General features: G+C 41.3%; 1 protein-coding gene across 2 annotated transcripts; it reads left to right on the top strand.

Moving 5' to 3' along the window:
• Positions 1 to 317: 317 nt before the first annotated feature.
• Positions 318 to 20574, top strand: LOC117723893 (uncharacterized). Of its 2 annotated transcripts, none has more exons than XM_034523475.2 (4): positions 318 to 469; positions 5450 to 5576; positions 6062 to 6157; positions 18284 to 20574. In XM_034523475.2, exons 1-4 carry the CDS (start codon positions 464 to 466, stop codon positions 19987 to 19989), a joined length of 1935 nt encoding a protein of 644 aa, XP_034379366.1. In that variant the 5' UTR covers positions 318 to 463; the 3' UTR covers positions 19990 to 20574. The 2 variants fall into 2 exon arrangements, with proteins under 2 accessions (XP_034379366.1, XP_076772489.1); XM_076916374.1 differs by lacking the exon at positions 318 to 469 and adding an exon at positions 690 to 831.
• Positions 20575 to 26343: the final 5769 nt, after the last annotated feature.

The following is a 26343-nucleotide window of genomic DNA, read 5'->3' as shown; positions in this document are numbered from 1 at the left end:
GGGCTACACAGAGAAACCCTGGCTCAGAAAAGAGAGAGGAGAGAGAGAGAGAGAGAGAGAGAGAGAGAGAGAGAGAGAGAGAGAGAGAGAGAGAGAGAGACAGAATGAATGAATCTGATCCATGTATGTCTCATGCAGAATGTCAGTACTGAGCGACACGAATTATTTATTTGCAATACTGACTATTAAGACAGAGTCTACATTAGAGTCGAGAGCTCTAACATAGGCTAAGTACCACAGTAAGGACAACAGAGAGAAGGAAACAAATGTAAGAACCAGGTAAAGAACATACTCATTTCCAGGAACACCTTCGCACAGACTTCTGGGATATGTAGTCCACGCTACTGAGCCATCGCGAGGAGCCCTCCAGGCAATCCCTATTTAGCTTTCATTTTGTACAAGTGTGTCTTCCTCAAAGTTTTGCGAGAGTCCTTTGCGGCTGTACATTGCTGTTGTCTCCGTCATGAAGGTTGGTCCAGGAAACAGCACAGCCTGGGGGTCTGTGCAAGCAGCCGGAAAGGGGGGAGGGGGTGTTTGGAGGTGGGGTGGGGGAAGGATTCGGAGGGGGGAAAGGAAGTGGAGTGCTGCGGCTCTGAGTGAGCATACCTGGGCTGGGTGGGAGGGCAGCAAGAAGCTGCTGGGGTGGTTGTGCACAACTGGCTGGGTCACGTGAGGTTGCAGTTGCGAACTGGGAACAGGGCGATTGGGATTGAATCCTGGGTGATTTCTTTACTTAAGACCCCGGGTGCAGTCGGAGTTCGCCTTGGGCTTCTGGGACTCGGAGCAGTCTGGGAGCGCGGGAGTAGACGCCAGGATTGCAAGCTAATGATGGTGAGATGACTACTTGTACCTGAGGCAGTGAAGGGACCTCACTGAACAGCTTTGCTGGGAAGCACCCTCCACTAGCTGCCCCATTCTCACATGGACGCTGTCAGATTCCTCAGTCAGTACCTTTAGAGCAAATGGTGTTTCAGGTCCCCCTATACTCTGTACCCGGCCTATTGCATCCGTCTTGATTATGTTCGCTTTATGTTCATTTTCTCTGTCAGTTAAAGAATTAAGAGAGGAAAAAAATTCAAGGCACAACAGGTCATAGGTGGGAAATTCTGGAACACAGCAGTGAGGTCTGGCAGAATCCGAGGCCACAGAAAATCTTTGACTGTGGGTGAGGAAACACATGGAGTGGACACACAGAGGGAAATCTGCAAAGCAGGGAAACCTGACACCTTGAAGGCTGGGTTTCTTTAAACCTTTGATAGGTCCCCTGTCCTTAACTTAGGGTCCAGTAGTTGTAAAAAAAAAAAAAAAAAAAAAAAAAAAAAAAAAAAAAACTGGATGTCTGCTTGGCACACTCTCATTACATCCAGGTGACTTGGTCAGACCTTGAACCTGAGAAAGATTCTGAGCAGGTCCCTAGGAGGAAGTGCAAATCTCCCATGTCCTTGTTTTAGGGGCCAGGCTTTTCTATCAGGTCAGCAGGGTTAGGAGGAGCTCACAGACCTGTGTGCCTTCATGTGATTTAAAGTAAACAGACCTGTGATAGAAAAGAAACTTGAGAGTACTCTAAGGCACATCCCTGCCATTTCTGCATTTGGAGTGGGGAAGGGTTTAGGACCATATACCTGTCCCCTGCTTCATAGCCAGTTCAAAGCTACACCAGACTACTTGAGGCTGTGCCAGAAACCATTTAAACATACATGAGAAATACTTTCTATGGTTCATTTCCTGACTTCAGGGGAGCGCCATGGCAAATCCATGTACTCAGCCCTTTGGTGTCTTACAAACTACATGTGCTTCCCTTCTGTTGGCCCATTCCACGTGTGGTTTACACTTTGTTTTCACTAGCTTTGTCTTGATCAAGTCGCTATATTTTGGTGATTAAATACTTGTGGGCACTTGGTATGAGAGGAAGAATTTGCCTCTTTTTCTTGCTTGAATGTTCTTTCATTTGTAATGAATGTTCATTCCTTTTGGATGGTAGTTTGTGTTAGATTCTGCCATGACCTGAGGATGGTTTCCTCTGGTCTTCCCTGAATCCTTCCAGTTTCTTCCTTTCATATCTAAGCAGAAATCCATCATTTCCTCTCTGTGGTTCCTGACTGATGCAGGCTACTGTGGTTTATATTCCTATGCCTTTTTCTGCAGCTGCATCTGACAAGACTGCCGTGTCCCGGCCCCAGAGGTTCAGCTATGTGCAGATGCTTCTTACAGTTAGCTGGAAGACAACCACTTCTCCACTGTCCCTCACATGATTCCTGAGTGGCTCTTGCCACTCTCTATGGTGATCAATTTCCTCTGCTTTTGGAGGTCTCATATTTTAGAACACGGGCGAGTGGAATATGTGGGTTTCTTTTCTTCACTCACTTGTAAAGGTGGAAGTGTGGTATGTTAGCTATTAAGATGTTTCAACACAGTTCAGTTGCTTTTCTCTTGAGGAATTAATGGGTGTTTTATTCACCAAATTTCTGTAGTATGCTTGTGATTTGAAGATGTGTTGGCCTCCTCTGTGCTGCTTAAGCCTGTCCTTTATTAAAAGACACTTTTACTGCAATTATTCTTACAGAGTGTATATTTCTACAACACCAGAAGCCTTGGGAGCATGGCTCCTCCTTTTTCCTAGTGCTGAGAACACCATGCAGTTCAGCCCCAGTTCTGTGAGTCTGACCTAAAACCCTCTTCCCTAAGGACAAGTTTTCATAGCCCTGGAGGGTGATTTGCAAGCTTCTAAGAGAGAAGGGATAACCCACATATAGGACTGCCTGAACAATGACATTAATGTGCATAATACCCTGTGGGTGGGAATCTCATGTGACCTCATCCCTAAATACCTCAGTCATAGCTGGAGTGTCTCTAAGACCAGCTGAGAGATGGAGAATTGGTCTGCCCTAAGGATGAAGCCATCACTGTTCATCTGGTGCAAAGGCTCAGTCCTCAAAACACAGATACAGGAAACCTGAACAGAATCAGCTGTTCCTATTTATATAGTTATGCACATATATATACACATATAATAATTAAGGAATAAGATGTCAGTTATTTAAAATGGAGTAATAGAGAAATATGAAAGGAGTTTGAAGAAAGGAGGCAAGGATGTAATTCCACTTTAATTGCATGATTTCTCAGAGAAACCTACCAGTCTTGTCAGTTGTGATAATTTGGGTAAAACTGGAAATTATTTCAGCAGAGAGACCTTATGATTGCATTCATCTGTTAGATATAAGAAGTTGTGATTCCCATCACCCACCAACAGGACGCTGAGCCTGGGTCCATACTGGACACTAGTAGGTGCTGTGGAACACTGTGATGTAAGGGTTTCTGTGTGCACAGTACTGTTGTCCGGATGCTGGATGTGTGCAAGCATCATGCAATGCACATTTCAGAAGCCTGGAACATGGAGTTTGAGAAGATAAGCATTCAGAAGCTGAGAAAGGCAATCCAAAGTTGACCTGTGAATTTACTACAGAATACCCCATTCATACCTTAGCTGCTGCAAAATTTCATGTAATATAAAAGTAAAAATGATGTAGGACTGTTCTCATAGGTCATCTTGTGATTTTTCTCAGGATGATATTTAAAACATAAATTCTTGAATAAAAAATTATTGAAGGAAAAAAGGTAACATCAGGAAATATGTTTCTCAGCTCCTACTAATTAATACTCAGGTGTCACATGTACAAAACATGATATAGGTACATCATGACCACATCAATCAATATCTGTAGCTGCCTGCAGCTATGGGAAACCAGGTTCTCCTGAGAAGAAGCCTGGGAATTAACGGGAATGGAGGGTGAGAGAAACATGGGGCCAAGACAAAGTATTCTGATCAAGGGCCGAAGTGTAATAATTTGCTTTCACATATAAAGGGGAAGTCCCACCCCCCAGAGTCTCTTCTGGGTTCAGCCCAGGGGCTGGGTAAGGAGATGGCAGTCTGGAAGGTGTCAAGGCTAGCTCAGCAGGCAGTCCATTCTTCTTAGCTCAGGTAGCAGGCTCCAAGGCGCCAAGACTGGTAATGCAATGCATCTCAGGTCTTACTGTTTTGCTTGGTCTATTCTGGTAAAAAGCCTCGAAGGCCTTCTCATGCCTGGAGGAAGGGCACAAATATCTATGTCAGAAAAGGTAGAAAGGAAAAATGACCAAAGAGCAGAGTGATATCTGTTCCACTTTAAATTCTCATTTTTCATGTGTTCACATACTTACATTTGGTCAGTAAGTTCTTCCTTTGCTGTCCTACCCCTTGCTTGCTCCAGCTACTATCTTTTGAAACTACTTTGTGTCACTGCTGAACTCTGAACAAATCCAGAAACCCAGACGACAGCCAGAGCCACGTCATTGTTGTCTGTATTTTCACTTCATTTCACATTCATGATTGTGAATGTTTGGTGTTGACAAGTAACTTTTTTTTTTGCCAGAACTCTCCCCTGTATGTGTGTGTGTGTGTGTGTGTGTGTGTGTGCACTCACATGTGTGTGTTTATTTGTCTATAATATATACAAACCACCAGAATGAGCACCACCCATTATGCTGTGTTGGGAGCTGACTTTTAGCAGAAAGCGGCTATCAGCCTTGCAGCCATCTTGAGCCATATATCCTGACATGAGACTTGTATTACACTAGCCTACAACAGCTGAGCACACTCTGATAACATCTTGCTGTAGATACCCAGGACTTTCCTTGGGTGTGTAAGATTAAAGGTGTGTGACTTAAAGGTGTGATTTAGAGATCAGATTTAGAGACAAGACCTAAGGGCATGACTTAAAGGCGTGACCAAAAGGCATGGCTTAGAAGTGAGACATATAAAAGGCGAGAGGCAGACAGAAGAGTTCACAACAGTTTGGAGTAACAGAGATTCAGACACTAGGAGTAGGAGTAGATATTAGACACTCAGAAGAGAACAAGAGGAGTACAACTAGGAACTAGAAGGAGTACAACTAGGAACTAGGAACTCAAGACTTGGGACTTGGACTAGGAAGAGAGACTGAAGAATAAACGGGATTGAATCACACTCTGTCTGGTCTCCATTCTTCGAGTCCATCCTTACTCTCTCTCTTGCTAAACCCTGACCCGAAGACTGGAGCGGCAGCTTGGGCCGAGAAACAGTGGCCTCCAAGCATGGAGTGGAGAGGGCTGCAACATTTTTGGCCACCCAAAGTGGGGCAGCTCGGGCCTCAACATTTTTGGCGCAACATTTTTGGCGCCGAACTTGGGCTAGTGTGGTTCTCAACAATGCTGTGTGCCATATCAGTCACTAATTAAGAAAATGCCATACGCCTCCCAACAGGACAGTCTCATGGAGACATTTTCTCAACTATATTTCTCTTTTTTCCAATGACTTCAGCTAGAGACAAGTTCACAGGAGAACAAGCCTGCCCAATGCATCTTAATACTTATATGATTATTCTAGGTTTTAATTAAAAGTATGATATCATTCGTTCATTGGTCTTTATTTCAGGAAATGCTGTCTTTCTGGGATGTGGCCATTGATTTCTCTCCAGAAGAGTGGGAATGTCTGGAGCCTGCTCAGTGGAATCTGTACAGGGACGTGATGTTGGAGAATTATAGCAACCTTGCCTTCCTGGGTGAGCATTGCATCTACAGAGAATTCGGTTCTCACTGTGAATATGTCGCTTCCTCACTCAGTACAGTGTCTCAGTGCACTGAGTGTCAACAGTGAATTTCATGTCCTTCAGTTTAAGAAAAATTAGGGAGGTCACTGTACAGCTGAGACACATTTAATTGTTTTTTCTCCCTGTGTTTGAAATGTCTGTGTTGGAAGCGTGCCTCCTTCACTCCTGTGGGGCTGTTAGAGATACACCGGCCTCAGGCTTGGAGATCACACTTGTCCATGAAATTGTTTCTCAATTCAGTTTTAATGATTTCTCTTTAAAGAAACTCAGAATCCGGATATTATACATTCCTTCATGTATTGTACTGTAACGTGTCAGACACCATTTAAGGAACTAATTGTCTGCAATTATTTATTGTATCATCTCTCCTTATAAACACTGTTCTGGAAGAGAGAGTAGAACACTTAAAGAATCTTGCCCTTTATTTCTACAAACAGGTCTTGCTCTCTCTAAGCCATTCCTGGTGATATTTCTGGAGCAAAGACAAGGACCTTGTGATGTGAAGAGCCCTGCAGCAGCCACTGTGTACCCAGGTGTGTAGGAATGAGGGGGTCTGGGGACAGAGTTCAAGTCTGAAGATCCAACAAAAAGCCAGGCTTCCCCATGTGGCTCGAGTCCAGTCATGGGTAGCCATTGTGCTTATCCCTATAGGAACTATTATTGTTAATATTACTATGATCGTCGGGAGGAAGAGCTCTCATGGTCCTTTCTCTATGTCTCCTGTGTGACTATATCCACTGGCTTCCCGGTTTTTAATGGAGCAGGGCTGAGGAGCCGGTCCAGTTGTCTCTGGAAGGTAACTCAGAGAGACTGCTCTGGGTGAGCCTTCACAGTCCACATCTCCTTCTCCTCAGGCCAGATTGCTTTCTTTCCCTGGCTGTGGTTGTCCACATGGGGCACATGCACCTCAGTTGAAGTGAGTCCCACAGCTCAGCCTGCTGTGCTGACTGGCCCTGTGGCAGAGCCTCTGTCATATACTGTGTCACACTCTTCTGAGGACTGCTTACAGAGTCAGACACTTGACCTCTCAGCTCAGGGATAGGCATTGTTAGGAGAAGACCAAATGAAAGCCAGGGGACATGGCATGGCCATTTGAACTTGCCTGCCCCTGCCTCTGCCTCTGCCTCTGCCTCTGCCTCTGCCTCTGCCTCTGCCTCTGCCTCTGCCTCTGCCTCTGCCTCTGCCTCTGCCTCTGCCTCTGCCTCTGCCTCTGCCTCTGCCTCTGCCTCTGCCTCTGCCTCTGCCTCTGCCTCTGCCTCTGCCTCTGCCTCTGCCTCTGCCTCTGCCTCTGCCTCTGCCTCTGCCTCTGCCTCTGCCTCTGCCTCTGCCTCTGCCTCTGCCTCTGCCTCTGCCTCTGCCTCTGCCTCTGCCTCTGCCTCTGCCTCTGCCTCTGCCTCTGCCTCTGCCTCTGCCTCTGCCTCTGCCTCTGCCTCTGCCTCTGCCTCTGCCTCTGCCTCTGCCTCTGCCTCTGCCTCTGCCTCTGCCTCTGCCTCTGCCTCTGCCTCCTCCGCCTCTCTGGGCCTCCTCCTCTCCACGCCTCCGCGCCTCCCTGCCCCTGCCCCTGCCCCTGCCCCTGCCCCTGCCCCTGCCCCTGTCCCTGCCCCTGCCCCTGCCCCCCTGCCCCTGCCCCTCTGCCTCTGCCCCTGCCCCTCTGCCTCTGCCCCTGCCCCTCTGCCCCTGCCTCTCTGCCTCTCCGCCTCTCCGCCTCTCTGCCTCTCCGCCTCTCTACCTCTCTGCCTCTGCCTCTCTGCCTCTCTGCCTCTGCCTCTGCCTCTCTGCCTCTGCCTCTGCCTCTCTGCTTCTGCCTCTGCTTCTCTGCCTCTGCGCCTCTCTGCCTCTCTGCCTCTCTGCCTCTCTGCCTCTCTGCCTCTCTGCCTCTCTGCCCCTCTGCCCCTCTGCCCCTCTGCCCCTCTGCCCCTCTGCCCCTCTGCCCCTCTGCCCCTCTGCCCCTCTGCCCCTCTGCCCCTCTGCCTCTCCCTCTGCCTTGCCTCTGCCTCTGCATCCCCAGTGCTGGGACTAAAGGCATGTGCCACCACTGCCCGGCTTTGTTTCTTGTTTTATTTCATCAAAAAATAAAGAGAAAAGACAAAAGTATGGTTGGCCTTTTGAAGAGATGCATTCAAGAATAAAAAGGTGTACAATGATTGTCATTTCTTGGCATGACACCATTTTCCACAAGCCAAATGCTTAAGAAAGTTAGCAAAGACTAGTGACTAGATAGGAATCTGTAAGTCAGAAGTGTTTGCTAACATCAATGGAATTTCATAGCTTAGGAACAGAAATAAAATTTGAGATTAAATCTCCTTTCCCAACATGCCTATTTTACAAAGTCAGACCTAATATGACTTAGCCCCATGTTGTTGTGCTTTTGTCCCCTCCTTTATTAATATAATTTGTATTATCTAAAATAATTTAATCCTTTTATTAGAGATATAACTTGAAATATGTATACTTTGTATCTTCTTAAAATGGTTACACTCACCTACACAGAGAAAAGTTGTATGTCAGCACGAGGTTTAGAGAGGTCGAGAGACTCGGAAGAGAGGTCACCTTTTGTAAACACAAAGCTGGGAAGGAGAGTACAGCAGTTCAGTCTGTAACTGACTGAAGAATCAGCTGAGACACCACCCTCCCTTAGGTCCATGCATCTGATCTTTTACATAAACGTCGCTGGGTTAAGCAATTTCAAATGAGACATGAGAAGTTTAACAAGTAAGCTTAACATTTGCTGTCACAAAACTTCCCCCAGAGTTTGGGTGTTGGGCGATATTTGTCTCCACACGGGCCCTCAGGTGGTGTAGATGTCAGTTTTCCCAGGTTCCTGAGCTCAACCCTGCAGCAGTTTTAGGTTTCCTGGTCTGTATACCTTGCTGTCTCTAGGAAACCTTGAAAGCTCATGCAGTTAATGCCTCATTCCATACAACTATCTGAGAGGAGGGACTGGGTACCCAGGTGAGGCTTCAGTGACCTTGCCTGTAGCCTCCTGTTTGGAAGGAATGCTAACATTTAATAAGCCCAGCCATTTAGTAAGTGCTTGTGTTTAGCCGGCACAGCTAGACTTATGAAGATGGCAGTTGTTCAGCTTAGGAGATACTGTGCAACATCAGCAAAATAAAAGTAGGTTCCAAGCAAACTACACAGCGAGTGTAATCCGATGAAGTAATATGACGTGTGCACATACTGGTGAACCATCATGCCTTCACAGTTTCCAGGAAAACTTTATAGAAAACTGAAGATGGTCTTTATGATTTAGATACCATGTAGACTTACCATAACCACTAAGTTGATGGTTAAAGCCTCTGTCAGAACTTAGCTATGATTTTGGACTTATAACTAAGACACTTTAGCAATGTGTCTCTTCTGTCTGTTTTAAATATGAGTGTTCTATTAGTTGTTCTTTTTATATATATTATATATATATTAAAATTTTCATATTGAAATATGAAAATAAACATTGCCCAACACCCAAACTCTGGGGGAAATTTTGTGCATCAAATGTTAAGCTTACTTGTTAAACTTCTTATGTCTCATTTGAAATTGCTTAACCCAGCCACGTATATGTAAAAGATCAGATGCATGGACCTAAGGGAGGGTGGTGTCTCAGTTGATATATTATATATATATATAATTATATATATATATATATATATAATTTATATAATATATATAATATTATATATATATTATATATTATATATACAATTTTACATTCACGTTTATCTAATACAATTGAAATGCAAAGAAAAAAAAGTGTCTTAATGAGTAAAGGACAGAGCTACCTTGTGTGTGAACCTTTTAAACCTTTCAAATTTTACTCTTAAAGCTAATGTTATCCAACAACATTTAAATATCACAGTGTTTCCCCATCAACACTGATGGTCAAGTTACATGTCCGTCGGGAAAATCATTTTTTTCCCTAATGACTAATGCTGCAGTCAAAACTGCTAATATCTTTTGCTTAAAGCACTGATGACTTATGTAAGACAGGGTTGCAACCCCAGTCCCTTGGTGTTTTACATTAGGTTGTAAAGGGAAAAAAAAAGTGGGGGTAGGAATCAGAGTGGGAGAGAACCTCTTTGTCCTAAGGTGTGGATTGTGGAGGGAATGAGGAATTTGGGGCATAGGTCAAGATTAAGAGCTCTATCTACACAGATACATATGGGGTTTAGCTTACATTGAGCTCTTGGGGATTTCTGGTAATAAGGCTCTCTTCTAGCCCTAGGCCTTACTGGTGGGTACAAAAACAGGCAGTCTCAGGCAGCCCCTCCAACAGAAAGCTGTTCTTTTCTTCTTTTTAAAACTCCAACAACCCCCACCCCACCATCTGCTCCTGTGGGGACACAGGATCCCTCCCGAGACATCCTAGAGTGTCCACTGAACCCAGAGTGGCAGAGAAATAACTGAACTCAGAGCAACAGACAACATATCCCAAGACATCCTAGAGGAGACACTGCACTCAGAGCAGTGGACACCTTATCCTGAGACATCCTAGAGGAGACACTGCATCCAGAACAGCAGACACCTAGCTGGTCTGCTACCTTGGAGACACCATATCCTGAGACATCCTAGAGGAACCACTCTACCCAGAACAGCTGGAGCTCAGGATTAAAAGATCACAGAGACATCTGGACTCTGAGGAGATTAGACACAAGCAAGATAACTGGAAAGGCAGGAGCCAGTCAGAGACAGTGAGTACAGGTAGCACTAAAGTTAACCAGATGGTGAAAGGCAAGTGCAAGAATGTAAGCAACAGAATCCAAAGTTACATGGCATCATCAGAACCCAGTTCCTCCATCATAGCAAGCCCTGAACACCCCATCACACCGGAAAAGCAGGATTCAGAATTAAAATCACTTCTCATGATGATGATAGAGAGCTTTAAGAAAGACATAAATAACACTCTCAAAGAACTTAAGGAGAACACAGGTAGACAGGTAGAAGCCCTTGAAGAGGAAACACAAAAATCCTTTAAAGAATTGCAAGAAAACACAACCAAACAGGTGAAGTAATTAAAGAAAACCATCCAAGATCTAAAAATGGAAGTAGAAACAATAAAGAAATCACAAAGGGAGACTACCCTGGAGATAGAAAACCTAGGAAAAATATCAGGAGTCATAGACACAATTATCACCAACAGAATACAAGAGATAGAAGAGAGAATCTCATGTGTAGAAGGTACCATGGAAAACATTGACACAACTGTCAAAAAATGCAAAATACAAAAAGCTACTAACCGAAAACATACAAGAAATCCAAGACACAATGAGAAGGCCAAACCTAAAGATAATAGGTATAGATGAGGGTGAAGACTCTCAACTTAAAGGACCAGTAAATATCTTCAACAAAATTATAGAGGAAAACTTTCTTAACCTACAGAAAAAGATGTCCATACATATACAAGAAGCCTACAGAACTCCAAATAGTTTAGACCAGAAAAGAAATACCTCCTGCCACATAATAATCAAAACATCCAATGTAAAAAACAAAGAAAAAATACTAAAAGCAGTAAGGGAAAAAGGTAAAGTAACATATAAAGGCAGACCTATAAGAATTATACCAGACTTCTCACCAGAGACTATAAAAACCTGGTATCATACAGACTCTAAGAGAACACAAATGCCAACACAGACTACTATACCCAGCAAAACTCTCAATCAATATTGATGGAGAAACCAAAGTATTCCATGACAAAACCAAATTTACACAATATCTTACCGCAAATCCAGCACTTCAAAGGACAATTAGTGGAAAACTCCAACACAAGGAGGGAAAACTACAACCTAAAAATAGCAAGAAAGTAATCTTCCAACAACCCTAAAAGAAAATAGCTACACAAACATAACTCCACCGCCAATAACAAAAATAACAGAAAGCAACATTTATTTTTCCTTAATATCTCTTAATATCGATGGACTCATTTCTCCAATAAAAAGACATAGACTATCAGACTGGATACATAAACACAACCCAGCATTTTGCTGCATACAGAAAACACAACTCTGTAAAAACGACAGATAATACCTCAGAGTAAAAGGATGGAAAACAATCTTCCAGGCAAATGGTTCCAAGAAACAATCTGGAGTAGCGATTCTAATATCAAATAAAATTGATTTTCAACCAAAAGTGATCAAAAAAGATAAGGGAGGACACTTCATATTCATCAAAGGTTAAATGTACCAAGAGGAACTCTCAATTCTGAACATCTATGCCCCAAATGAAAGGGCACGCACATACATAAAAGAAACTTTACTAAAGCTTAAAGCATATATTGCACCGTACACAATAATAGTGGGAGATTTCAACACCCCACTCTCAGCTATGGACAGATCATGGAAACAAAAACTAAACCGAGACACAATGAAACTAACAGAAGTTATGAACCAATTGGACTTAACTGATATCTATAGAACATTTCATCCTAAAACAAAAGAATATACCTTCTTCTCAGCACCTCATGGTACCTTCTCCAAAATAGACCATATAATTGATCACAAAACAGGCCTCAACAGATACAAAAAGATTGAAATAATCCCTTGTAGCCTATCAGACCACCATGGATTAAGACTCGTCTTTAATATGGAAAAAAACAACAGAAAGCCCACATACACATGGAAACTGAGCAATGATCTACTCAATGATGACTTGCTCAAGGAAGAAACAAAAAAGAAATTAAAGACTTTTTAGAATTTAATGAAAATGAGGACACATCATATCAAAACTTGTGGGACTCCATGAAAGCAGTACTAAAAGGAAAACTTATAGCTCTAAGTGTCCACAAAAAGAAACTGGAAAGAGCATACACTAACAACTTGACAGCACAACTGAAAACTTTAGAACAAAAAGAAGCTAACATACCCAAGAGGAGTAGATGGCAGGAAATAATCAAACTCAGGGTTGAAATCAACCAAATTGAAACAGAAAAAACTATACAAAATATCAACAAAACCAGGAGCTAGTTTTTTGAGAAAATCAACAAAATAGACAAACCCTTAGCCAGACTAACCAAAGGGTGCAGAGACAGTACTCAAATTAATAAAATCAGAACTGAAAAGGTAGACATAACAACAGAAACTGAGGAAATTAAAAAAAATATATAATCAAATCCTACTACAAAGCCCAATACTCAACAAAATTGGAAAATCTGGATGAAATGGACAATTTTCTAGACAGATACCAAGTATCAAAATTAAAACAGGAGCAGATAAACCATCTAAACAGTCCCATAACCCCTAAGAAATAGACACAGTCATTAAAAGTCTCCACACCAAAATAAGTCCGGGACCAGATGGTTTTAGTTCAGAATTCTATCAGACCTTCTAGGAAGACCTAATACCAATTCTCTTCACACTATTCCACAGAATAAAAACAGAAGGAACACTACCCAGTTCATTCTATGAAGCTACAATTACGTTCATACCTAAACCTCACAAAGACCCAACAAAGAAAGAGAACTACAGACCAATCTGTCTTATGAATATTGATGCAAAAATACTCAATAAAATTCTCAAAAACCGAATCCAACAACACATCAAAGCAATCATTCATCATGATTAAGTAGACTTTATCCCAGGAATGCAGGGATGGTTCAATATTCAGAAATCCATCAATGTAATCCACTACATAAATAAACTCAAAGAAAAAAACCACATGGTCATCTCACTAGACGCTGAGAAAGCATTTGACAAAATTCAACATCCCTTTATGTTAAATGTCTTGGAAAGATCAGGAATTCAAGGTCCATACCTAAACATAGTAAAAGCAATATACAGCAAGCCAGTAGCCAACATCAAACTAAATGGAGAGAAACTTGAAGCAATCTGGCTAAGATCAGGGACTAGACAAGGCTGCCCACTCTCATCCTACCTATTCAATATAGTACTGGAAGTCCTAGCCAGAGCAATTAGACAACAAAAGGAAGTCAAAGGGGTACAAATAGGAAAGGAAGAAGTCAAAATTTCACTATTTGCAGATGATGTGATAGTATATGTAAGTGACCCTAAAACTTCCACCAGAGAACTCTTAAACTTGGTAAACAACTTCAGCAAAGTGGCTAGATAGAAAATCAGCTCAAATAAATCAGTAGCCTTCCTCTATTTAAAGAATAAACAGGCTGAGAAAGAAATTAGGGAAATGACACTCTTCACAATAGTTACAAACAATATAAAATATCTTGGAGTGAATCTAACCAAGCAAATAAAAGATCTGTATGACAAGAACTTCAAAGTCTCTGAAGAAAGGAATAGAAGAAGACCTCAGAAGATGCAAAGATCTACCATGCTCCTGGATTGTCAGGATTAATTAATTAGTAATTAATTAATTACTAATTTATTAGTAAAAAATGGCCATCTTGCCAAAAGCAATGTATAGATTCAATGCAATCCCCATCAAAATTCCAAATCAATTCTTCATAGAGATAGAAAGAGCAATTTTCAAATTCATTTGGAATAACAAAAAATCCAGGATAGCGAGAACTATTCTCAACAATAAAAGAACTTCTGGGGGAATCACCGTCCCTAACCTCAAATTGTACTACAGGGCAATAGTAATAAAAACTGCATGGTAATTGTACAAAGACAGGCAGGAAGATCAATGGGATAGAACTGAAGATCCAGAAATGAACCTACACACCTATGATCACTTGATCTTTGACAAAGGAGCTAAAACCATCCAGTGGAAAAAGGACAGCATTTTCAGCCAATGGTCCTGGTTCAACTGGTGGTCAACATGTAGAAGGATGTAAATCAATCCATTCTTATCTCCTTGTACAAAGCTCAAGTCCAAGTGGATAATAGACCTTCACATAAAACCAGATACACTGAAACTAATAGAAGATAATAATAAAACTGGAAGATAATAAAACTGGAAGAAGATAGTAATAAAACTGGACATAGCATTACCTGAAGATCCAGCTATACCACTTCTGGGCATATACCCAGAAGATGCTCCAACATATAACAAGGACATATGCTCCACTATGTTCATAGCAGTCTTATTTATAATAGCCAGAAGCTGGAAAGAACCCAGATGTCCCTCAACAGAGGAATGGATACAAAAAATGTGGTATATTTACACAATGGAGTATTACTCAGCTATTAAAAATAATGAATTTGAGAAATTCTTAGGTAAATGGATGGAGCTACAAATTATCATCCTGAGTGAGTTAACCCAATCACAAAAGAACACACATGGTATTTACTCACTGATAATCGGATGTTAGCACAAAAGCTTGGAATAGTGAAGACTCAACTCACAGACCACATGAAGCTCATGAAACAGGAAGACCAAGTGGGGATGCCTCAGTCCTACTTAGAAGGAGTAACAAAAATACTCAAGGGAGCAAATATGCAAACAAAACGTGGGACAGAAACTGAAGGAGGGGCCATCTGGAGACCATTCCACCTGGGTATCCATCCCATATACAGTCACCTAAGCTGGACACTGATGTGGATGGCTGGAAATGCATGCTGCCAAAACCTGATATAGCTGTCTCCTTAGAAGTCTGCCAGAGACTGACACATTCAGAGGACGATGCTCACAGTGAACCACTGACATGATCAAGGGTTCCCAATGGAGAAGTTAGAGAGAAGACTGAAGGAGCAGAAAGGGTTTGTGACCCCATGAGGAGAGCAACATTACCAACCAACCAGTGATCTCCAGGGTCTAAACCACCAGCCTGGGAGCACATAGGGAGGGACCCATCGCTCCAGCTGTATATGTAGGGGAGGATGGCCTTGTTGGGCATAAGTGGGAGAGGAGATTCTTGGACCCATGAAGGACGAACACTGAGTCAAGGGGAATGTGAGGGTGGGGAGGTAGGCATGGGGGAGTGGTAGGTGGGGGCACAGCCTCATAGAATCATGAGGAGGGCGGATGGGATAGGAGATTTCTGGGTGGTGGGGGGAAGTGGGGTAAGGGGATAAAATCTGAAATGTAAATATAATACACAATAAAAAATAAAAATAAATTAAAAAATAAAATAAAACTCCAACAAATGGAGAAGGAAGATGATTCTCCATTCTGAGGCCTCAAAATGGTACTAAAAACATTCCCTTCTGGCAAGAAATAATGAGTTAAAACCCAGCACCAGTAGTTAGTATATAGGCTACTTTCCAACCTCACCACTCACACTACAGCATTCCAGTTTCTGCCTCCAAATGTACTCAGTTAACATCCATGCAGCTGACTAGGTGGTCCGTTGGATGGAACCTGGGGGGCTGGGGATGGACTTCTGCAGATTGCTAATGTAGAAATTTTTCAAGGATGCAGTTCCTACAGGTTGGAACTGGCCAAGTAACTGTGGTGCTGGACCACATGTTCCACTCCACTGAATGCCAAATGGGGCAGCTGGAAAGCCATACTGCTGTGGGGACACATGGACTTAGTGCAGTGACCTAGAGAGGGAGCAGATGCTGCAGAGATGGGGTTAGAGCACCCAGGTTTGAGGTCATGGAAATGCACAACTGCCCAGGAGCAGAGAACTTCCTTGCCATTCCAGAGCCCTCATAATTCATGTGTCCTTTGCTGCCTTTCCTGCCTGAAAGATTCATGGCATTTCAGGCCCAGTTGTCTACCAACTTGTGCAGGTCATCTGTGAATGTGCCTTTCCTACTGGAAGTTGTGGCAGGAGGCTGAGCCTGGGCAACCTGGACACTCACTGTTCCTCCAATGGTATTTGTACTGCCCATTAGTTGTTCTTATTCGACAGAAATTTCTACCATGAGGTAAATAATAGCAGCCTCTGCTGGAAACAGTTCACTTCTTAGTTGTTCTCAAGCACTTGGAGTCTTTCCCTGGGCTGTCCTGTTGTTGTCCTTCTGCCTGTCACAGATTCAGGGACCAGTATGACCCAGGACAGAGGCTATGGGAGAAACCTGAGTCCTTTATGCTTGAGCTTGAGGTGGGTATTCAGAACCAGGTATTCAGTGAGCTAAATACCAGACAAAAAATACCTCCTTGGAGGACCAGAAGGACTAGGTTGTAGTTTGGTGTCAGCAAATACATTGGTCACTCCAGTACCCTCTGGCCCTGATTTAATTGACTTTAAAAGCCAAACTCGCAAATCACACCAGAGGCAGGCTAGTGACCTATAGTTTCAAAAGTTTTCATTCTATCTATTCAAACAATTCAAACAGTGCATCTTCTACAGCTCCAAGTTTGGAGGCTGCAGGACAACAGTTTCTCAGCAGTATTGCTTAGCTTGGGTGAGCTGTTTGATAAAATTTAGACCAAAGACAGTCACACTGGGTGGTGACAGTCTTTGCACTCTTTGCACATCTGAATGTTTACATAATTTTCTACAGACCTAGGTAGGAAGTCATTGTAAGAAACTAACACCATACTTAAGTATGTCTCAAATCACTTACCCATATGTTAATGAAACTCACCCCAAGACTTTTTTGTGAAGGACAAATATTTCTAAAATGTTTTCCTATCACATACTCAATAATAAGGACTTAAAATGCATGCCTTTAGTGGAAACATAATTCAAAGATTAAACTCTACCACTAGGAGTGTGTGTTTAATACCTCCTCAATAAGCTTTCAGAATTGGATCTTCTTGGATCTTCTGCATCATTGTTTCTAAGTGTGCAGTGCCTATCATCACTTGGTATGCTCACCCTATATATTTTGGTGGATGTGTAAAATACATTGATAGAACATTTAAGGAGAGTGTAAGATAAAAATATTTATAAGCTTTGCTTCTGTGAAAGTTCCCTTCACGTGTAAACAGGGCTCTTCCATTTTCATGTCCTGTTCATTATCACTCTCCACTCAGTGCTCAGTGGTTATTTAATCTTGTCAATGAATTAGTCTTAGAAAGAGGTAATTTTATTGCCAAGTCTGGTGCCCCATTCCATTAATTCCAGCACTTGAGAGGAGGAAGCAGGTGGATCTCTGAGTTCAAGGCCAGCCTCATATACATAGCAATTAACAGGACAGGCAGGGCTACAAAGAAACACTGTGTCAACAAAACCAAGGCCAGTCAAACAAAGAAGCTAATAAGTAACTGACATATGTATTCATTGACACATACATTGCCCCAGCAAAATTTTAGTTATTCATGGATGAACTTGATATTTATTATTATGCCTTAATATCTCTCAAGTATATATTTTCCATTCATCAATATAAAACAAGAAATACTGTCCAAAATCCTTAGGCTATATGGTTTAGTCTTGATGTGGACAGTCTACATGTTATTCAACATATTTTTTGTGCCTTCCAAAATAAAACTTTATACTTAGGATAAATTTGATGTTCATCCAATTTCACAATCACAGTCACAATTAACTTTTTCTTTTTCAGGTTTGGGTACTTTATAATTTCATAGATGTGTGGCATTATTATATCTATATTGCTTGAAAGGCTTGTTTCTGGTAGTAAACTGCCCTTACAACTAACTTAGCTATTTAATTTTGAATAATCTGCCATTATTTCTATGTTCTGTTTGATTGTGCTCTTACTCCAGTAAAAGTACACATTCTTTGCACCTATTCTATTTGTGAATTTTGCTCAGTGCTTACAGGTATTGAAATATACTGCAGATTTTTATTTATGCTTAAATAAATATGAGTCAATGTCTTCATTTTAAATAATAAGTCATATAAGTATAAAGACTATTGCTTAACTTTTGTTCATGTCTCAATTTTGGCTGAACAGGAGTAACACCCAATGATCCTAACAACTACAGCAAGACCACTGATTGTAAATCACTCCTTATGAAACGACAAAGAATTCATATAGGGAACAAACCCTACAAGTGTGGAGAATGTGGTAAGGCCCTGAGTTCTCATAAAGCACTTTCCATACACCAGAGACGTCACAGTGGAGACAAACCCTACGAGTGTGAAGTGTGTCATAAGGCCTTTATTAGTCGCCGGTCACTTTTTATACACAAGAAAAATCATGCTGACAAAAAACCCTACAAGTGCGAAGACTGTGGCAAATCATTTCACTATCCTTCAATGCTCAAGCAACATCAGAGAATTCATTCTAGAGAGAAACCGTACAAATGTAAAGAATGTGGAAAGTCCTTTCGCTATCCTTCAATCCTCAAGCAACATCAGAGAATTCATAGTAGAGAAAATCCCTCCCAATATGAAGATTGTAACAAAAGATTTTTCCCTCCTCTACACCTTCACAAACAGGAACAAATCTATACTGGAGAGAAACCCTACAAGTGTGGAGAATGTTATAAAGCCTTTCGTTGTCTCTCAGCCCTTAGGGTACACAAGATAGTTCATACTGGACAGAAACCTTACAAGTGTGGAGAGTGTGGGAGATGTTTTTCCTCATCTTTCTGCCTTAGAAGACATCAAATATTTCACTCTGCAGACAACCCCTACAAGTGTGAAGAATGTGGGAAATGTTTTTACTCATCTTCCTGCCTTAGAACACATCAAAGAATTCACTCTGCAGACAACCCCTACAAGTGTGGAGAGTGTGGCAGATGTTTTTCTTCATCTTCTTGCCTTAGAAGACATCAAACATTTCATTCTGAGGACAATCCCTATAAATGTGAACAATGTGGGAAAAGGTTTTCATGTTCTGCAGGTCTTCAGGAACATCAAAGAATTCATACTGGAGAGAAACCCTACAAGTGTGAAAATTGTCACAAAGCCTTCCGTTATCACTCCTCCCTTAGGAAACATAAGACAGTTCATACTGGAGAGAAACTTTACAAGTGTGAAGAGTGTGGGAGATGTTTTTTGTCATCTTCCAACCTTAGAAGACACCAGGCAATTCACTCTGAAGACAATCCACACAAGTGTGTGGAATGTGGCAAAGCCTTTGCTGATGCTTATAACCTTACTCAACACATGACAGTTCATACTGGAGAGAAATCCTACAAGTGTGAAGAGTGTGGGAGATGTTTTGCCTCATCTTCCTATCTTAGAAGACACCAAGTAATTCACTCTGAAGACAATCCACACAAGTGTGTAGAATGTGGCAAAGCCTTTAATAATGGTTATAGCCTTACTCGACACATGATAGTTCATAATGGAGAGAAATCCTACAAGTGTGAAAAGTGTCCTAGGTGCTTTTCCACATCCTCACGCCTTGTACAACACCAAATAATTCACTCTGAAGACAATCCACACAAGTGTGTGGAATGTGGCAAAGCCTTTTATAATGGTTATAGCCTTACTCGACACATGATAGTTCATAATGGAGAGAAATCCTACAAGTGTGAAAAGTGTCCTAGGTGCTTTTCCACATCCTCACGCCTTGTACAACACCAAGTAATTCACTCTGAAGACAATCCACACAAGTGTGTGGAATGTGGCAAAGGCTTTGATAATGGTTATAGCCTTACTCGACACAAGGTAGTTCATACTGAAGAGAAATCCTACAAAGGTCTTTAAAAGTTTATATTTCATCAGCCCTTAAAAGGCATCAAATAATTCATACTGAATAAAACTCTGTGACTCTGTGGAGTGTGGTAAAGATCATTCCTAGTCCTTCAAACCTTACCCAACTCAATCCATAGGGTAGATAGACTATTAAGTGAATTAGTCTGGAATGTCAACACCAACTTATTACATCCATCAGTACAAATATAGAGAATAACATCAGAGAACAGTAGAGACTTCTCTTTGCTATAACCTCCCAACCAGTGTGTTCTGTAGTGTGCTTGAATATTGTATGGCTTGATGAGTTTCTTCTATACTTATAGACATAAAAGAAAACTTATTATTTCATAATGTAGGTCTAAGATCTGGCCCATGGTATAGTACTGTCGGGTGTTTTTCAGTGGGGTTGCACAAGCTCCTCCAATACTGTTTCTCTTGGGCATGTAGAAAGTTTGGTAAATTCACATCTCACCTTTTGTAAAATTGTCTGCATTGGTTCTCACCTAGGCTGAATGGGCATTAGTGTTTCTTTCTCTGGGAAAATCTAACAGAACATACTGAAGTCATGTTTAGTTCCAGAATAAAGAACCTGTATTTCCTTTCACTTCAGAAATGTTTCTTATATGACTCCAACTTTCATGTCATGAAAACTTGGCAGGAATTAAAATATGGACCCAAGCCTTATGCACTCACTCAGTAAAAGGGGTGTGTTTGATGAGTGGATATGTGATGTCAAGTAGGAAGCATAGGTGCAGGTCTTACTGTATCATTGATAGGGGTCTGAAAAATTCATGTCAAACTTGAGTTTATTAATTTGGGTAATTTATTCATGGGCAATTGAAACCTAAAATTGCAATTTTTGTCATGCTAAGTACAAGTAAAATTTATTTATGGAAACAAGATCGGCTGGAGAGACCAATTTATATCTCTCATTCTATAGTCATCTCTATATGCTATTGTCCATCCTAAAACACATACCTTAATGCAAATTTAAAATAAACTTAGTGTATTTAATATAATAAAAATTTAAAATCAACTGTAATTATATTCAAAAATCTTGGTCTGTGAATTAGAGTACTGGAGTTAAAGGTGTTAAATTTACAATATCCTTGGATGGCAGGACATCCCCAGGCTCAAGCACCACTCCTCTTGGATGGGAGTAGACCCTATCAGAGTAATTTGTATGATAGTCACATACATAACTTACCAAGGATATAAGGGAAAAGACTTTGTGAAAGTCTGGTGCTCTTATCTCCAGTGCTACATCTGGTTTCACAACTGGGCCCTGATGAATTGACTGGTTGTTAATCTTGTAAATGCTAGGTTGCTTCAGGAACAATGAGTCCAAGGGCCCAGTCCCCACTTCATAAAATTCAAGGATTTGAAAAGAACCAAAAGAACTGGGTAATGGCATGACTTAGGCCAGGTCAGGTTGTCCTCACACTGTACCTCAGACCCTCTGGAGCCTCCTCAGGGAAGTAAATCGTATTTCCCATCTTCTCAAGAAGGAAGCTTCTCTGCTGAGAGAGGATCTATATACAAAGGGCCACTCCTGAAAAAATGGCCATTATGTTGTGTTTTATATGTACAAGGGTCCCTATTTCCCTGCTGTGGAAGGGTAAGGTGAAAAAAAAAACAAACCCAATAACAACAACAAAAAACAAACAAATATAACAGAACTCTTCAGTGTACATCTCATGTGATGTGAGTGCAGCTTTTTGGCTTGAAAAACTCTACCCTCACTTCCTTCCCTATTAAGAGACTTTCTGGATGGAAGCTCAAGCTTGCTTACCTATATGCCTGTCTGACCTAACAGGAGGTCTAATCTCCATTCTACCTTCACCCTTCAGTCAAGTACACAGGTGGGCATGATAAACAGGCCCCAAGCCCTAGAGAGATTTACATACTAATGAGATACCTGAAGGCCAGTGGGTGAAGTCAATTAAGCATTCCTCCCCAGCCCCTCCCCCCATTCCCCTCTCTAGTTAACTCAGGTCCACCCCGGGTTTTAGGGGGTGTACATCCTGATCCACCCACCATCCTTCATGCCAATAAACTGGTTTTGGAAACCCAAGGACTTCCTCATGTGTTGGGTCAGCGCCTTGAGGAACCATGGAGAGGCCTTTAGTTAGTGAGCAGCCAGGCCTAACTTCCAGCTGGAGGAACCCAGGGCGTTCCCAGCCAACTACACACAGTGTGAGGAACCATGCAGTTTCCCAGCCAGCTGTTTTCTACCTACATATGCCTATTTTTTTAAAGATTTTATTTATTTATTTTATGGATTCACTATTGCTCTTTTCAGATACACCTGAAAAAGAGCATCAGATTCCAATGCAGAGGGTTGTGAGTCACCATGTTGTTGCTGGTAATTGGACTCAAGACCTCTGGAAGAGCAGTCAGTTCTCTTAACCACCGAGCCATCTCTCCAGCCCTCTTACCTATATTCATGAAGGGCTTGATAATAAGCCATTTAATAACTTTCTTACAGGGGTTATTTAATGTCCCAATTCTCAAGTACAGATAGAATTCTAGTTTTATGAACAGTAGCTGTTCATTTATACCATCAGGTGGAACCAACTTAGAAGCTTCCTGTCTACTGCTTGGGTTTCATAGTCGAAGCACAGTGTAGGTATGCCACCTTGGGAGTACCTGATAAACAGTCTTACACAGCTGTGAACCCAGGGAGTAGAATAAATGGCTGGGCAAATTGATGCACACGTGGCGCAATAGTGACAACAATCTTATTGTAATGACCAGTTATTTTTCTGGTTGAATTTAATCTTTATTCAACAGACAGTAACTAATGACTGGTGATGTTAATTTTGTGATGAACTTGTGCCTGTATAGGTGATATGCCCTAAGGAGAAACTAATATTGTTATTCTGCTAAGTGAGTAGTAACTAAATGAACTCAAATTTCATTTTTACACCCACAGATTCAGGCATCTCTCAACACCTCTCTTAATATTTTCCTCCAGAAAATATTAATTATGTGGTAGATGCAAAATAATAAACAGAGTCACAGTTGTTCAAAGTGGATCAATTAATGGCTATCCATCATTATTTAAGGTAGGACAGGAGGATAAAACTCAAATGAACTTGGTATAATTAAAAAACTAAAAATCACATAATTCTATTGTTGATCTCAGCAGAAAACAAATAGTTTACATATTATCTCATGAACACATTAGATAGAACATAGAGAACTCAATGAACATCTGGAATAAATTTGGAAAAAAGGAGGGGCTAAGATTCAGGCTTTAAATCCTATCCTCATCGGTAACAATGAAAGCCTGGTATGTGGAAAGGTTCTTTTTCTAAAATAATATCTAAATTGTAGTCAGCAAGCCACTTTGAACAAAGATCAGGTTTATTATGTATGTGTGCCAATGTATTTTTTTCTGGTTGGAGTCTCTGTAGACCTAGTTATCAATTTCCTTAGTAACACACAGGCAGGTATCAATTTCTACCCACGATGGGCTTGGCCCTCCCCCCTTGATCACTAATTGAAAAAATGCCTTACAGCTGAATCTCATGGAGGCATTTCCTCAAGGGAGGCTCCTTTTTCTGTGATAACTCCAGCTTGTGTCAAGTTGACACACAAAACCAGCCAGTACAACCTAGCTACTGTTACTGGGAAATATTAATATCTCTTGCTCTATTTTATTGTTCTATGGCTATAGTTTCCTTTTTCCACCAGGTTTGACATTGTAACTGAAAACCAGCTTCCCGTATTGTTGTTGCCAAATCTTTTCAGTCTTAGGGAATAATTCAGTTCTGAGTTACCCATGAATTAAGTACCTGCTTCATATATGGAGAGTGCATACCATGTGAAAGGATCACTTTCTTGAATCTCTTCAAGTCTAATATGTCTATGGGATTTCATTTAACTTCTTTATAACCTTGGAAGCGCCTGTTGTTTGTTGATAGTGATAGTGTTGATAGTTTCTCCTTAGGAAACTAGCTATCCACAAGACAAAATAAATAAGATAAAGAGTTCAGAGCTGGGAGTTCAGGTCAGCGTGCCTGTGCACCCTGGATACTAGGAACTGAACTGACCACAAGATAGGGTTTCATGCCCGTGCACCCTGTATTCCAGAAACAGAACTAACCACAAGACAAATTGGATAGGGTTTGATTTTTAACATGACCATTTCTTGAACCTGTCACGGAAGCTGAACACTAGACAGGTGCTTTCTATAGATACTTAATCATGATTTCCCCCCTCGTCTCCCTGGGTTTCGGTTCTTTCTCTAAAAGGTCTTCCTCTTCTCTAAGTGGGGGTCGTACTTCATTGCTTGCCTCTGCGTAGGACAGGCTAGAAGTGCGGCCTCAACTCGTTGAATCAAATATACCTCTTGTTAATTGCATCAAGTTCGGTGTCTTGCAGTTATTGGGGTGGCCGTGAATTCCCGTGGGTTGAGAGGGAGTTTCTCCCTTCCTGGCGGGCCTTACAATAGGTTTAGTATAGTAACTGGATGGACTAAAGTTGGTTTTCTAACAACCTTGGGCTGCCCTTCTTCAGTTTGATCATGAGATGGTGCAGTAGGTTCTTGTCTAAATTCCTCTCTCTGTGTCTGAGTATTTTTCTTACTTTCATTTATAAAAGTTTTCTTAAAGCTTGTATCTTATCAATCCATTTTTCCTATTTGGAATAAAAAGACACTGTGACTCTCATGGATGAAATATGAATTACCAGAGTGAGAGTAATTACAATTACTATTAAATCAAACTTGGTTAAGTCATTTATATTTTCATTTTCTGCTCCTGTTTTCAAGCCATCTAAAATAGTACTATCCAGAGTCTTAGCTCCTTATGTTATGATATTTCCCATCTTAAAATACTCCTTGAGGCCTTCCCAGATAAGTCACCAAATATGATTGCCTCCCAGTTTGTATGAAGCTGGTGTGATTTCTGTCTGTCTGGTCATGCCATACCATGCTGTTTTTAAAAGAATCTCAAACATTTGATTTTGTTAATAAAGACTCAAAACACAGCTGCTGCAGAGAAAGCTAGCTAGCTCAGAGTTAAAGAAACCACCCAGCTGACCTTCCTTCTCAGCCAGAGTCCCAAAAAGAACTCTGTCTCTAACCCCTTCACACTAAATGTCTTTCTGTTCTACTTACTGTACATTTCTCTCTGTCCTCCTGACTTCTTACTTCTATTGTTTTTTCTATGTTCACCCCTGTCAACTTGTTGCTTTCAATAAACAGAAAGTTCCTGAGTTAAAGGTGTGTGTTATGACTGAGCAACATGACAACAGGAAACAGGTTTTTCCAGTAAATACCACAATCTCAGAGGTCACAGTGTGATCAAATATCCTACAACAGAGTTGGCTTGATACATCCTTTTTATCTGGAAGGACATGTGCCTTTAATCCAGATCTTATTGCACTCCTTTAGTCTGGGCCTTATCTTTTGTTAGAAATATATATTAGAAGTAGGAAGGGTTCATTCATTCTTTGTCTGTTTGTCCCCACTTTGCCAACACATCCATTCCTTGAATTACAAATTATACAGAAAAACAACTGAGACAACCACCCTTGTAGGACTGAGCAACTAATAGATTCTTGGATTTTCCATTCACAGCTAGCCATTGTTGAATTAGTTGGACTGTAGCCTTTTCGACCCATAAATTCCCCTTACAGATAGTCATTCCATATATTCTGTGACTCTAGAGAACCCTAGCAGGCAGATTTCTGAGTTCGAGGCTAGCCTGGTCTACAGAGTGAGTTCCAGGACAGCCAGAGCTACACAGAGAAACCATGTCTTGAAAAAAAAACAAAACAAAACAAAAAAAGAGAACCCTAACAATATGGGGTGGATGCTTTTTAGGGCTGAAAAATGTAATCACAAAATTTACAGGACTAGTGAAGGACTTGGAATGTATATTAATAGAGGCTACACAATATCAGAAAGAGAAGAGTCTATGTTCTCTCTAATATGTGTAACTTAGGCAACAAATATGTACATATGTGAGCAAATTTACATATGGATACAGTATGTCATGTAGAAAAGTGTTGTGGATAACTCCAGCCTCTTGTTTTGATGGTAGCTCCACTCCTGGGAGGGGCTACAGAGGAGGAGTGAATCTTGTGAACCTTCTGTCCAATTGAATTTGTAAAATAAAGGCTAGAGCCAGTGATTGGGCAGTAGAAGGGGAGGTGGACAAAAAGGCTTAGAAGAGGAGTCAGAAGAGGAGGAGTCAGAAGAGGAAGTTGACAGGAGAGAGGCTATGGAGGCAATGGAGGAGCCTGAGGTGGAAAGACAATGGAGGCGAAAAATGGGGCCTAGAAAAACTACAAGTTGTAAGCGATCTCATAGCTGGGGAATAGAGTAGTGCAATGGTAAATCTGCCCAATCTATGC

Source organism: Arvicanthis niloticus, chromosome 19 (genome assembly GCF_011762505.2).
Source record: "Arvicanthis niloticus isolate mArvNil1 chromosome 19, mArvNil1.pat.X, whole genome shotgun sequence".
NCBI lineage: Eukaryota > Metazoa > Chordata > Mammalia > Rodentia > Muridae > Arvicanthis > Arvicanthis niloticus.
Note: the sequence above shows the minus strand (reverse complement) of the source record. Positions and strands in the feature narration are given on the sequence as shown.